This window comes from Leopardus geoffroyi, chromosome X (assembly GCF_018350155.1).
Source record: "Leopardus geoffroyi isolate Oge1 chromosome X, O.geoffroyi_Oge1_pat1.0, whole genome shotgun sequence".
Taxonomy (NCBI): domain Eukaryota; kingdom Metazoa; phylum Chordata; class Mammalia; order Carnivora; family Felidae; genus Leopardus; species Leopardus geoffroyi.
Genome location: NC_059343.1, coordinates 113,705,779 through 113,720,105, shown reverse-complemented (window position 1 = coordinate 113,720,105; position 14,327 = coordinate 113,705,779). Strand labels below are relative to the sequence as shown.

The following is a 14,327-nucleotide window of genomic DNA, read 5'->3' as shown; positions in this document are numbered from 1 at the left end:
TAACCAGAAATGTGCAGATTTAATTGAGGAATATGACAGCGGTATCTGGTATTTCATAAACTTTATATGCTAAACCAATGTGCATTTTTAAAATGGTCATCCAGGGACACCTGGCTGGCTTAGTCAGTAGAGCACGTGACTCTTGGTCCTGAGTTCAAACCCCACAATGGGCATAGAGATAGATAGATAGATAGATAGATAGATAGACAAAATGATCAACTACAAGAATGGAATACAGTTTGTCCAATTCACTGACGTTAGAAACATTCACGTTTTATTTAACATTTATTTGACAATAGTTCTGATGGCGTATACAAAATGAGGAAGAAAAAGGAAAAAGGAAAAAAAAAAAAAAACATTTCATCTGAAAAGCCAGTGTGCTCACCTTTCATTGTGTAAGGAAATGTGCCTCCCTTGCTCTAATTGCTTTCAATTAAACCTTTTTTATGCTATCTTTTCAGAACGGTCTGACTTTGAATAAACCTGTTTCCCAACCTGTTTTTTCCACACACTCGGTATTTTGTGTCATACAAACGGAAGCCAGACAATGAGATTTTTAAGTGATATCTATTTATAGATGTTCATTTAGATACAGATGTATATATTCCAAAGCCACTGCGATGTGCCTGGAAGCCCCTGGGTGCGTTCTTTAATCCACTTTCACCACACTGTAGATTTTAATAATAAACCAAAAGCAGGAAAAAAACCCAACTGTCCCTGAAAGAAAATGAAAACAGATCCTTGTTAACCAGACACTATAGCAAATCAAAGCATGTCAGTTTTGAGGTGGGCCACTGATTCTCTAAGTCTCAAGACTCGTACCTTATCAAATAAAAAAAATCACCAGGCTCTCTTGCCGAGCAAAGAGGATGAGCAGAAGGGCTGGAGTAGCTGAAGTTCTCTATTTCAAAAAGGATACAAAGAGGTCCAAGGCTTGTTCCTAATATAATAAACTTGGTAGATCTTGCTTCGATTTAGAAAATGTAAATAACTTATCATTCTATGTAACAAAAGTGGCAATAATCTATTATTTACTTGCATACCCTGGACATATATTGGTTTTTTTTTTTTTAACGTTTCTTTATTTTTGAGAGAGACAGAGACAGAATGCGAGTGGGTTAGGGGAAGAGAGGGAGGGAGACACAGAATCCACAGCAGGCTCCATCCAGGCTCCGAGCTGTCAGCACAGAGCCCGACGTGGGACTCGAACTCACAGAGTGTGTGATCATGACCTGAGCCGAAGTCAGACGCCCAATCAACTGAGCCATCCAGGCGCCCCTATATTAGTTTTATAAATCAAAGTTTTGTCTTATTAAACTTGAGAAATATCCCATTTCTGGGGATTTATCTAAAAGAAATGACCCCATAGAAGGAAAAAAAAAATTACATCCAAAAATGGCATTCATAATACTATGATTTATGATATTGAAAAATGAAAAACAAACCAAATGCCCCCAAATAGGTGACTTAGCTCAATGCTGGACTAAGTGCTCAATGAAACAAGACAGTCGTCAAAAGTGCCTGGGTGGCTCAGTTGGTTAAGCGTCCCACTCTTGATGGTCGCTCAGGTCATAATCTCCTGGTTTGTGAGATCAAGTCCTGCCTTGGGCTTTGTGATAACAACACGGAGCCTGCTTGCGATTCTCTCTCTCCCTCTCTTTCTGCCCTATCCCTGCTTGCTCACTCTCTCAAAATGAAACATTTTAAGAAATGACAAATTTAAAGCAGCATGGGGCAATCTCTGTAATATGGTGTTAGGTAAGCCAGACCTTAACTCACCAGTGTGGACACGGTATATACACTTAAACCCAAGGACCAGATAGAGCAGAGCGTGGACAAAAGAAAATACCTTTATATTTACAGTGATACAATTCTGGGCAAATTTTTCTTTACCATAGGATTTCGTTGATGTTCGTGTTATAAAAGCAATTCTCAGATACTAAGGTTCAACGACTCAATCAAAGAGAACTCGAACAGTTCTCTTTCCCAGATCCTAGAATCTAATGGGGCACCCCAAGACAATTCAATTGTCTCGGAAAACATCTTAACCACAGAAAGCATTAGGCAGGGTTTGGTCCCTTTTTCTTTGCCATTCTCCAAGGTCAGAATAACTTCCCATCCAATACACTATCATGCCACTTCCCTCCCTCCCTTCAAAGCTCCTTTTCAGCAGTCAGTATGGTACAGTGACTAAGACCATGGGCTCCGGAGTGACACAAATCTACCTACTACTTTAAGCTTCCTCTTCTGAATCCAGCAACTTTGAGGGTTCAGGAGACGGCAATGTGTAGCTAACACATGCCTCCGAATCTAAGACATTCCTGACTTCAATTTGCTGCATATTATCCCCATAAACTACGGAAATGTCTATGAATTTTCAACTTTTTGATGCTCTACCTACAATACCCAAATTGTCTCCTACCCGAAACACAAATATCCAGCAACCCTCACGCTGTTCTGATAGGCGACTGAGCTCAGTCAGCTGACTTCGGAGTCAGGCAGGCACTTAGCTATATGATATAGAACAAGCTACCCATCTCTCCTGCTCCTCCTAAGTGAAAAGGAGTTATATTCCCACCCAAATAACAGGCTTGACCTGAGAGAAAAAGGTAAGATACATGAGCGTGCCCGTCAGAGTAGAAATTACAAGAAATTACAGCTGCCGTTCATGTTCTGATTTGAAAAATAGGTTCATATTGAAAAATATGGTCACATGGGGCTTATTTGACTAGTGTAGTAGGACTCAAGATTGCCTGTACCCTGGAATCATCTAGGGAGATTTAACAACTACTAATGCCTGGGTCACAACCCCCAGAGATTCTGATTTAATTGATCTGGGAGGCAATCTAAGTATCAAGAGTTTTAAAACCTCCCCAGGTGATTCTAACATGCAACCAGGGTTTCAGAACCTGTGGACTAGCGGGGCGCCTGGGTGGCTCCGTCCGTGAAGCATCTGACTTCGGCTCAGGTCATGATCTCACGGTTCATGAGTTCAAGCCCCGCGTCGGGCTCTGTACTGACAGCTCAGAGCCCGGAGCCTGCTTCGGATTCTGTGTCTCCCGCTCTCTCTGCCCCTCCCCTGCTCGTGCTCTCTCTCTTTCTCAAAAATAAATAAACATTAAAAGACATTTTTTAAAAAAGAACCTCTGGACTAGCCTGCCTGCCTTCCTACCTTCCTTCATTATATGTAAGCAAACATAATTAAGTATAAAGAGAGGTGGGGATGGGGCGCCTGGGTGGCGCAGTCGGTTAAGCGTCCGACTTCAGCCAGGTCACGATCTCGCGGTCCGTGAGTTCGAGCCCCGCGTCGGGCTCTGGGCTGATGGCTCAGAGCCTGGAGCCTGTTTCCGATTCTGTGTCTCCCTCTCTCTGACCCTCCCCCGTTCATGCTCTGTCTCTCTCTGTCCCAAAAATAAATAAACGTTGAAAAAAAAAATTAAAAAAAAAAAAAAAAGAGAGAGAGGTGGGGAAATTTCTCTTCTGAAGGTCATTGAGCCACACAATTGAAAAAATAACTTAAAAGGATCTGGAGAAATTAAAATATTTTTTTTTCTACAACTCAATTGCGTGCAGCACAATTTGAAGGTAGAAAAACAGAGATGGGCCAAAAAAGGAGAGAACGATCACTTCGGTGTCTCTGTCTCAGGTCAGAGGAAGTACTAACGCAATACGAGAAATGTCCCGGTTTCTTTCTAAGCTTCATAACCTTTTATCGTGAGGTCGGGGGATACATAAGAAAAAGACAATCTCACCACAGAATCTTGATGAGGCACTCCAAGACAAGCAGAGAAGCCCATTTTTCCCCTTGTCTTTTCCCTAATTGCAGTTCTAGCACATTCTACTCAATATAACCAATCTTTAAAGGGTCTTCCCACAGCCACGGTGGGCGCTAAATTCCAATACACATTAATTTAAGAATGTGCAGCACTGAGTAAACCATGCAGACGAAAGCTTTTCCTGAAGTTGGAACTAAGGCCGTGCGTTGCACGAAGGAATGAAGAGAAAGCTTGTTTGGAGAAGAGAGTCTTGAGGGTCGTGACTCCCTTCAGCCATGTTTGATTCAGTATTCATGAAGCACTCTCCCCGGGCCTGGCCCTTGCTGGCCAATGGGAAGGACAGACAAGGGCTCTCGTAGGGACTGATCTCAGGTGATGTCTACACACTCCTATCTCTACTTACATAGACAACACGTTAAATCCTTCTTCATTTGCATCCACATCTTGTGGATCCACATCACCAAGACCTGCCAATTCCAACTACTTATGACCTTTGGAATCACCCCCTCCATCCGTCTGCCCAACTGCACAGCGACTGGGCCTCCAGCCACATCCTTTTCGTCTCTCATCTAGAAAACTCTCTCGGCTTGCCTCTACCTCCAATCTCTCTCTTTCTCTCTCTCTCTCTCTCCCTCTCAAATCTATCTTCCACCCTGTCAGAGTGACAGTGAGATTTCCAAAGCACAATTTTGATTACCATGCCTCTACTTAAAACCTTACATTGTTTCCCATAGCAGAAGCACTCAAACTCTTGAGTGTAGGAGAAACCTTTTAAGCTGTTAAAAATAAACATCAGCAAGGATTCTGATTCAGGGCTGTGCGATGGGCCATGGGCATCAGATATATTGGTTTGTTTTTGTTTTTTTTTTTTTTAATTTTTTTTCAACTTTTATTTATTTTTTTGGGACAGAGAGAGACAGAGCATGAACGGGGTGAGGGGCAGAGAGAGAGGGAGACACAGAATCGGAAACAGGCTCCAGGCTCTGAGCCGTCACGGACCGCGAGATCGTGACCTGGCTGAAGTCGGACGCTTAACCGACTGCGCCACCCAGGCGCCCCTATATTGGTTTTAAATAATTTTCACAAATGAATGGGATGCACACCCACAGTTGAAAACGACGACTGGATATAAAAATTCCAACTCCTTAGGGCTGGCACACGAAGCCCTCCAGGACTGGGCCCTACCCTACTTCTTTAGGACTTGTTCTTGCCACTTGCCATCCCATGTCTTAAATTTCTTTTTTTTTTTTTAATGTTTATTTATTTTTGACAGAGAGAGAGCGAGAGAGACAGAGCATGAGCAGGGGAGGGTCAGAGACAGAGGGAGACACAGAATCCGAAGCAGGCTCCAGGCTCTGAGCTGTCAGCATACAGCCCGACGCGGGGCTCGAACCCACAGACCGCGAGATCATGACCTGAGCCGAAGTTGGATGCTCAACCGACTGAGCCACCCAGGCGCCCCACCCATGTCTTACATTTCAAACTCCGGCAGCCCAAAGTTACCTATAGATCTCCACATACCATGCCTTGCTCAGCCTGTCAGTTCCCCCTTCACCCTGTTGAAACTCAGTCTTCCCTCAAGACTCCACTCTATCACTTTCTCCAGCAAAATTTTTTCTGATCTCCTTCGCTCCCCCCACCACCTATGCCTGAGCTGGGAGGCCCTGTTCGGGGCTTTCACAAAACCCTGGGCTTCACTCTACTAGGCTCCTTGCCACAATGCATGGAAATGATCTATTTGGAGGTCTTCTCTCTCCAGACTGTAGCCGTGAGGCTAGGGGTTAAGCCTTGCTCAGTTTTGTACCCCCAGTGCTTAGCATAGTGCTGAACACGTTGTAGGCAGACGACACTCGTTTGTTAAACTGAACCGTTTGAATGAACTGCATAGCAATGTAAGCTCCACGAGGGTAGAGATTTTTATCCTGTTATATAGAGTTTTGCTCACAGCTACAGTCCCGGCCTCTAAGGACTGACGCACAGTAGGTATTCAATATATACTTCTTGAATGAATGGCAAGAATTTGGAGAGGGCATCACAGAGAAGGTACTCTAAAGCAGGACTCAGGGGCATTGGAGGATGGGAGACAGCTATTCGAGACAGCAAAAAGTACCCATAAAGGCCTGGAACAATTAAACCCCAGCAGTGTTAAGGAACAGTGAGAACCATGGCAGAAGAATTAGGACATTAAGGATGTGTCATCAAAGAATGAAAGGAACATTGGGGAGCCTGGCTGGCTCAGTCAGAAGCACACACGATTCGATCTTGGGGTCGTGAGTTTGAGCCCCATGTCGGGAAGAGAGATTACTTAAAAATAAATAAATAAACTTTGAACATATTTTTCAAAAATTAAAAAAAAAAGTACGAATTAAGGGAACACCAAAGACAGCATATAGGAGAAAAAGTAGGTGAGAGCCAAATAGGGAATGGTGAGTTAAGAAGTTTGGATTTGATCAGGCAGGCGCCTGGGAGCCAATGAAGGCACATAAGCCAGAGAATGAGACGACCAAACTTGTAGTTCATGACAATAATGATGATAATAATGCTAATAATGATGAGCATATCTGCCGTGTCCTAAATACTTACATGCTCGGCTCTGGGTTAAGTCCTTACATGTGCGATCAGATTGAGTTGACGTCTCCGAGGGAAGTACCAGGATTTTCCCCACTCTGCGAGGAAAGAGAGGCTCAGACAGCCCGTTGACTTGCCTCACAACACCCAGCCAATGAGCAATACAGCTGGAGTTCAAAGCCAACCCTGTCCGATTGTCCCAGGTTAGGGAGATCGATACAGGTTGAGGTGACCATGAACTGCTTTGTGCAGAAAGACCTCGAAGAATAAGCACCAGTTGGACGCAAAAAGCTTGGGGTGGAGGGAGTAGACATCAGTTCAGGTATGAGATGCCAGAGAATGTAAAATACACAATATGAGAACGCCAGAGAATGCAGATTCTGCTTCCCTCCGGGGAAAAGGAACGCTTCCCTTCCAAACTAGAGGAATACCGGCTACTAGGGGCCCAGAGCTGGAGGAGGAGGCCAGCAACCACTTGCGCTGGGAAAAACAATGGGAGCCGGAAGTTTTCAATATTCTTGAGAATCGACGGGACTCTGTCCTGCTCATTTCTACAGCACTTAGCATTTAGGGCCATAAATGTAAGTTGAAATCAAGATGAGCTGGGACTGAAGAAGTAATGAGACTATTCCAGAGGAAAAACTAGAAGAATGTGCCTCTATTTTTTTTTTTTTGTTTTGTTTTTTGTGCCTCTATTTTTTTGAAAGAAGGGTCGAAAGGGCATGGGAGACACTTGAGATACTCTGTTTTCATCATGGATTCCCAAGGGTGATATGGTATCGTCTTACGTGTGCCGATCAGCTCTCCCGATTAAGAGCAATCTACCTGGTCAAACAGAGGACCACAGAGAAGAGTCCGTGGGCATTCTTCCGTTGTTGGTTTGGCCTCCACCCAAGGAGAGTCTCTCTCTTGAGGAGGACATGCAGAGTTGTATTTAAGAGAATGAGCCTTGGAGTCAGACCAACCTGGGTTTGACTGAATCATAGCTCCAACGCGTACTAGCTGAGTGACTTTGAACAAGTCACTTAATCTCTCTGGGTCTCAGTTTCCTCACCCATACAATGGGAGTTACATGACCTAACATGTCATGATAATTAGACAATTAGGTGAAAATTAAGTGAGATAAATATATGCAAACAGTTGGTACATAGTCAACTCAACAAAAAATAAATGGTCTCAGATCTGTGTTTCCGTATTCCCTATTAGCACACTGCCAAGCCCATAGAAGCTTAATAAATATTTGTTTGTCGGTTAACAATTAGCATTAATACGTCTTTATCCCTTTTTTTGATTTTTTGGCCTTTAGAGCCGAAAACTTTAATAAGGCAGAGACAACTTGGTGTCGTAAAACACAAAAGGCCCACTAGAGCTAACATTTGTGTGTTAAGGTAATTGGACTTTTCCTTCAGGGTATTTCATCTTACACTGATAAACTATTACACAATAGAAACTCTCAAAACATATTGAGCACTGTGAGGCTCTTTTAATGAATAGAAATATATTCAAAGCACAGACACTTAGTGAGAAAGCCACCAGAAAGGCACTCTGCACCTGGCTGACACTTCTTCTGGGTCTCAAACGCTCCTTGTACCACACTGGCTTCAACACTGCACAGTGATTGGCGGTTCGGAGTCTCAGATTCTAAACATAATCTTGATTCCTGAGACGATCAAAATTGTCTTTTGAAAACAGCATCAACTCCCAGGTAAAAGTGAGGTTCAGAAATAGTTCAACTCTAGACCAGGGTTTCTTAACGGTGGCACTGTTGGGCATTTGGGGCCAGATAATTCTTTGTGGTAGAGGGCTGGTCTGCACATAGTAGGATGGTTAGCAGAATCCCTGGCCCCACCCACTAGATGTCACTACCAACCTCCCAGTCATGACAATCAAAAATGTCTCCAGGGGCACCTGGGTGGCTCAGTCGGTGAAGCATCTGACTTCGGCTCAGGTCATGATCTCGCAATTGGTGAGTTCAAGCCTCACGTCGGGCTCTGCGCTGACAGCTCAGAGCCTGGAGCCTGCTTCAGATTCTGTGTCTCCCTCGCTCTCTCACTGCCCCTCCCCCACTGGCTCTGTCTCCTTCTCTCTCTCTCTCTCTCTCTCTCTCTCTCTCTCTCTCTCTCTCTCTCAAAAATAAATAAACATTTTTAAAAAACTAAAAAAAAAAGTCTCCAGATATTGCTAAATGTTCCCTAGGGGCAAATTCACCCCTAGTTGAGAACCACTGCTCTCAATGGCTGAATAATAGATTGTGGCTAAATGAAAGCATTTTTCATTGCTTGCCTAAAATATACATCATCACATAAAATATTTCATTTACTACCCAATATCCATGGAAGCCAGGTTTACATTAGGCTATACATTATAATACAACATAGCACTATAGACTTTTAGAGAAGGAATCCTAAGGTTAGATCTTAATTAGTTATTGTGATCTTCTGTCCTTCCTATCAATATAAAAATCTATTATTTCAATTCATTTTCTTAAGCCTTTAACTTATTTGGGGTGCCTGGCTGGCTCAGTCAGTAGACTGTGTGACTCTTGATCTCAGGGTCATGAGTTTGAGGCCCATGTTGGGTGTAGAGATTACTTAAATAAATACATTTTTAAAAGATAAATAAAGGGGCACCTGGGTGGCTCAGTCGGTTGAGGGCCTAAGTTTGGCTCAGGTCATAATCTCACAGTTCATGAGTTCAAGACCTACGTCGGGCTCACTGCTGTCAGCACGGAGACCACTTTGGATCCTCTGTCCCCCCCTCCCTGCCCCTCCCCTGCTTGCATTCTCTCAAAAATAAATAAAACACTTTAAAAATTAAAATAATAGGGGCGCCTGGGTGGCTGAGTCGGTTAAGCGTCCGACTTCAGCCAGGTCACGATCTCGCGGTCCGTGAGTTCGAGCCCCGCGTCGGGCTCTGGGCTGATGGCTCAGAGCCTGGAGCCTGTTTCCGATTCTGTGTCTCCCTCTCTCTCTGCCCCTCCCCCATTCATGCTCTGTCTCTCTCTGTCTCAAAAATAAATAAACTTTAAAATAAAAAAATTAATTAATTAATTAATTAATTAAAATTAAAATAATAGGGGCACCTGGGTGGCTCAGTCAGTTAAGCATCTGACTTCAGCTCAGGTCATGATCTCACGGTTTGTGAGTTTGAGCCCCGCATCAGCTCAGGGCCTGGAGCCTGCTTCCGATTCTGTGTCTCCCTCCCTCTGCCCCCCTCCCTTGCTCACACTGTCTCTCTCTTTCTCAAAAACAAATAAACATGTTTAAAAAATTAAAAAATAAATAACATAAAATAATAAATACATAAATAAATAAAAATAAAGGATTTGTAGCAACATGGAAATAGACTTAGTGTATAAAGAGTCTTCCCTAGAGTCACAATACTCAATATTAAAAGATGACAGCTGTGAAGTCCTAGCCTTCTGTTGTGATGACACAGATGAATCCAAATACCAAAGATAAATGTGGTGATCGCAAGGAATAGCTTCGGATGAATGCATAATTATTCTAAATAAGTGTGAAACTCCTCAGCATTTTTTACCACGAGTGGACACTGCTAATTTCCAAGTTGCCATTGAAAAAAAAATCACTTTCAGGGGCGCCTGGGTGGCTCAGTCGGTTGAGCATCCGACTTCCGCTCGGGTCATGATCTCGCGGTTTGTGAGTTCGAGCCCCGCGTCAGGCTCTGTGCTGCCAGCCCTGAGCCTGGAGCCTGCTTCGGAGTCTGTGTCTCCCTCTGTCTCTGCCCCTCCCCTGCTCACGTTCTGTCTCTCTCTCTCTCTGTCAAAAATAAATAAACATTAGAAACAAATTTTTTTAATAAAAAAATCACTTTCAGAAGCATGTGTCTGCAGCAAGAAAGAGTAATCAGCAATTAATAACCGTACTCTTGTGTACATCTATATTCTCAAGACTAATGATTTAATTGAGGATGCCTTCCTCAAAAGTGAAACAACATGAACATAGACAATAAGACCTGCTTCCTGCCGTGAACCTCAAAATACAATGATAATGAAAAAATAAAAGCAATTCAACAGGAAAAAACTATATGATGATGAAATGTAAGGAGATGCCATTTACAGGTCTGTGAGCAGACAGGGATTCTTAAAAAACAATTCTAGAAAACAGACGTCAAAAACACACTTCATAATTTTACTAATGTTTTTTCTGATACGAACGATAACCAGAATTTACCTGGGAGGTTTCTCATACCTATGATGTAATTTTTAAAAAAGATATGGAAACATGACGCCATAATGGTATCTCCTCTCTTTCACACTCTACACAAGTCAAGAAGAAACATGTGCTTTGCACAATGAAGGATACAAAATAGGCATAAGACATAGTCCCTGTTCTCAAGGAGATTCCAATTCCGTGCTCAAACAGTCTGGAGGAGGCTTAGAAAATACACTGAGTAGGCAGAACAGGGGCCCAACCCCCAAGGTCAGTTTACCCTTGATAGACAAGGACATACGTCACTATTAAAGTTTTCTAATTAGAAGAATGACGGGCGCCTGGGTGGCTCAGTCGGTTGAGTGTCCGGCTTCGGCTCAGGTCGTGATCTCACGGTTCATGAATTCAAGCCCCTCATCAGGCTCTCTGCTGTCAGCACGGAGCCTGCTTCAGATCCTCTGTCTCCCTCTCTCTCTGCCCCTCCCCTGGTCGCTCTTTCTCTCTCTCTCTCAAAAATAAACATTTAATTAGAAGAATGATACAATCACATTAGTCCCTTGTTTAAACTCCCTGACCTTCCTATGGCTCCTCTAATAAGATCTAAATTCTTTAATATAGTTTCTAAGACCCTTGTAAGATCTGACCCCTCCTTACCTCTCTAACATCACTATTGTCTCCCAGAGCCCCCCCTCCCTCTAATGCCATCCTAAGCTTCTCTGTGTTCTTTGAAGATGTCAAATTCCTTCCTATGTCAAGACTTCTGAACACACTGTCACCTCTGCTTGGAACAGTTGACCACCCACCTCTTCTTTAACATCATTTCTTTCATGAAGCTCATCCAACTGATAATTGCTTGTCTCCCTGCATTAGAATATAAGGTCCACAAAAACATGGGACCCCTATGTCTTCTTCACCCCTATGTCCCCAGCACCCGGCATAGTGTCTTGTGCAGTGTAAGCATTCTATAAATATGTGTTGACATATTAATCTTGGACCGAATTGCATTAATATAATGGAAAAAAACGACAGAAGTTCACCATCAGGTAGTGTGCGGAGTGGGCTAGAAAGAAGAGACTTGGGTCCAGCCAACTGAATAGGAGGCTGTCGGAGCAATTCTCGCATCAGGGAACAAAGGCCTCGACCAAGACCAAAAGCAAGAGTTGGGCAGAATGAACAAAGATAAGAAACGTCCGAAGAAGCACGACTAGGGAAGTTTAATCGGCTATCGGGCACGAAAGGGCTACGTTAAGAATTCCTGACTCGGGAGCTGTCGGCATCGAGCAGGTAAACAAAGCCACGGGACCCAACGGGCTCCGCCAGGGAGGCGGTACAAAGAGGAGACTGAAATGCTGAAGACTGAAGCTTGGATAAAGGCTAGAGGTAGGTGACACGATAGGGGAAGGGAAGCAAAAGAAAGCCCAGAGGGGCACAGGGAACATGACACAAATCACACTGAGAGACTTCCACACAATAGGTGTTGGGGAGTGAGCTGCAGAAGCCCAGGAGGGTGAAGGCTAGAGAAAGGCCACTGGATCTGGCAAGGGATCACCGGGAACCTTCACGAGTCAGAATTCGGGGGGAGGGTGACAGACGACACCGCAAACGGTGGAGCCAACCAATGGGAGAAGATTTCTGCCCGCAGTGTGACCATCCGGGATTCCACCTACCTTCGGAAAGAAGCTGTTGTAATACGAGGCTTCCAGAAAAAAAGCAACCGGAGTCAAAGTGCTAGGTAATGAAGAAAACAGAAGCCTGAAATTACCGTGCTCAACACAGCCAACTCCATATCACGCAAATATACAAGCCAGTCAGTCCCTGGGGGAGAAATCCAAAACAGAAGACACGAGGGGTGTAGAATGTCCAGTGGCTGAGAGACGAGAGGAAGTCTGCACAGCCTTCTGTGTACCGAGGAGTTGAGACCGGCAGCTCACGGGTAATACGGTATCAAAAAGGAGCCGCCACCGAGATGCCTTGGTTTCTCCGGTGACATTTACACCTGTCTCAGGGCTTTGATTTCTTTTTTTTTTTTTTAAGTTTATTTCTTTTTACAGAGAGAGAGAGAGTGCACACGCACACAGGAGAGAGGCAGAGAGAGAGAGAGAGAGAGAGAGAGAGAGAGAGAGAGAGAATCCCAAGCAGGCTCCAGGCTATCAGCACAGAGCCTGTCATGGGGCTCGATCCCATGAACTGTGAGATCACGACCTGAGCCGAAACCAAGAATTGGACACTTAACCAACTGAGCCACCCAGGCGCCCCTCTCGGCTTGGATTTGTGACAAGTTTCCACTGTGGATTTTTACACATTTGTTGAATCTGAGACTTAAAATCCAAGACAGTAACTTAAAATTTGTCAAAATGACCTGTGACTTGAGCTAAAACTAGAACTTAAAAATGAAGAAAAAGTATGGGGTGCCCGGATGGCTCAGTCGGTTGACGAGCACCCGACCGGCTCAGGTCATGATCTCACAGTTTGTGAGTTCCAGTCCCACATCGGGCTTGCTGCTGTCAGCATGGAGCCTGCTTTGGATCCTCTGTCCCCCTCTCCCTCTGCTCCTCCCCTGCTTGTGCTCGCTCTCTCTCTCTCTCTCTCAAAAATAAGTACAACATTTTTTTTTTTTTAAGTGAAGCAGGTAGATGGGTGCCTGGTTGGCTCAGTCATAAGAGCATGCGACTTTTTTTTAATTTTTTTAATGTTTATTCACTTTTGAGAGAGAGAGACAGAGCGCAAGTGGGGGAGGGACAGAGAGAGGGAAACACAGAATCCGAAACAGGCTCGGGGCTCCAAGCTGTCAGTATAGTGGACACACTGATGACTAGAACCCACAAACCACGAGATCATAACCTGAGACGAAGTCAGAAGCCCAAGTGACTGAGCCACCCAGGCGCCCCAAGAGCTTGTGACGCTTGACCTCGGGGTTGTGAGTTCAAGCCCCACATTGGGTATCGAGATTACTTAAAAATAACATCTCAAAAAATAAAATATAAAATAATAAACTCTTTTTTTAAAAACGTGAGGCAGATAGAGATGGAACACTGCCTCACTTGTACTGAAAAGGGTTCCAAGCTCTCTGACCTCATAATTTCCTTAACCGGATCATTTTATAAACCACTCCATTTTGTCACGTACTTCAACAAGCCCTCATCTACAGAAAGGCTGCTGTCACATCTTGAACCCAAATAACAACCCCAAATGAGTAATCCTGGGGAGTATACATCTTGTCCCTCACATCTAATTGCTTATATGGCCACACATTTGCTTCATCTACTTTTGCTAATTTAAAAGTTATTCAAGTCAGTTCATTTTTATGCTTGGAGGCTATTCAAAGGTGATTACACATAACCCTTTATGTGCTTTGGAACACATCCCTACTGTTTAGAAACATTCACAAGGGACAATCTTGAAGCTAAGTACATCAGGTCCCTCCGGTTCCCCAGGCTTTACAATCTTTTATCCCCAAAGCATAAAAATGAACATGATGACTTTGTTCCCTATTCCTTCCATTAGTCGTTAATTGATGCTTATCACATTATGGCTACCTCCAAGTCTCTTCAGAGAGTGTGAAATGCATGAAGTCATTCTGTGGTTACCTGTGAAAAGGAAGAAAATCAGGACTGTGACCATCGTGTACCCAAAATACAAAATGGCGCTTGCCGTGCCTGTGATGTGAAGTTTGACGAAGAAGTAATGGACTGTATACATCAGAAGATAAACAGCTGTAAAACTGCTAGTGAAAAAGGCTCTCCACCACCAGTGATAATCCTGCAAAAAGAAGTAGAAAAAAGTCACTTGAGGTGAAACCTAACTCTAAACG

The 14,327-nt window shown here is 43.9% G+C and overlaps 1 protein-coding gene across 3 annotated transcripts in view; it reads right to left on the bottom strand.

The window, feature by feature from the left end:
• Window positions 1-14,327, bottom strand: part of LOC123594577 (transmembrane 9 superfamily member 2-like) — an 89,581-nt gene continuing 75,254 nt past the window's right edge. For all 3 annotated transcript variants that reach the window (XM_045471390.1, XM_045471389.1, XM_045471388.1), the window contains exons 16-17: window positions 14,104-14,275; window positions 1-717 (exon numbers count right to left, since the gene is read on the bottom strand). In XM_045471390.1, the coding sequence (XP_045327346.1) occupies window positions 650-717; window positions 14,104-14,275 (240 nt within the window). In that variant the 3' untranslated portion in view covers window positions 1-649. The remainder of the gene's footprint in view (window positions 718-14,103; window positions 14,276-14,327) is intronic.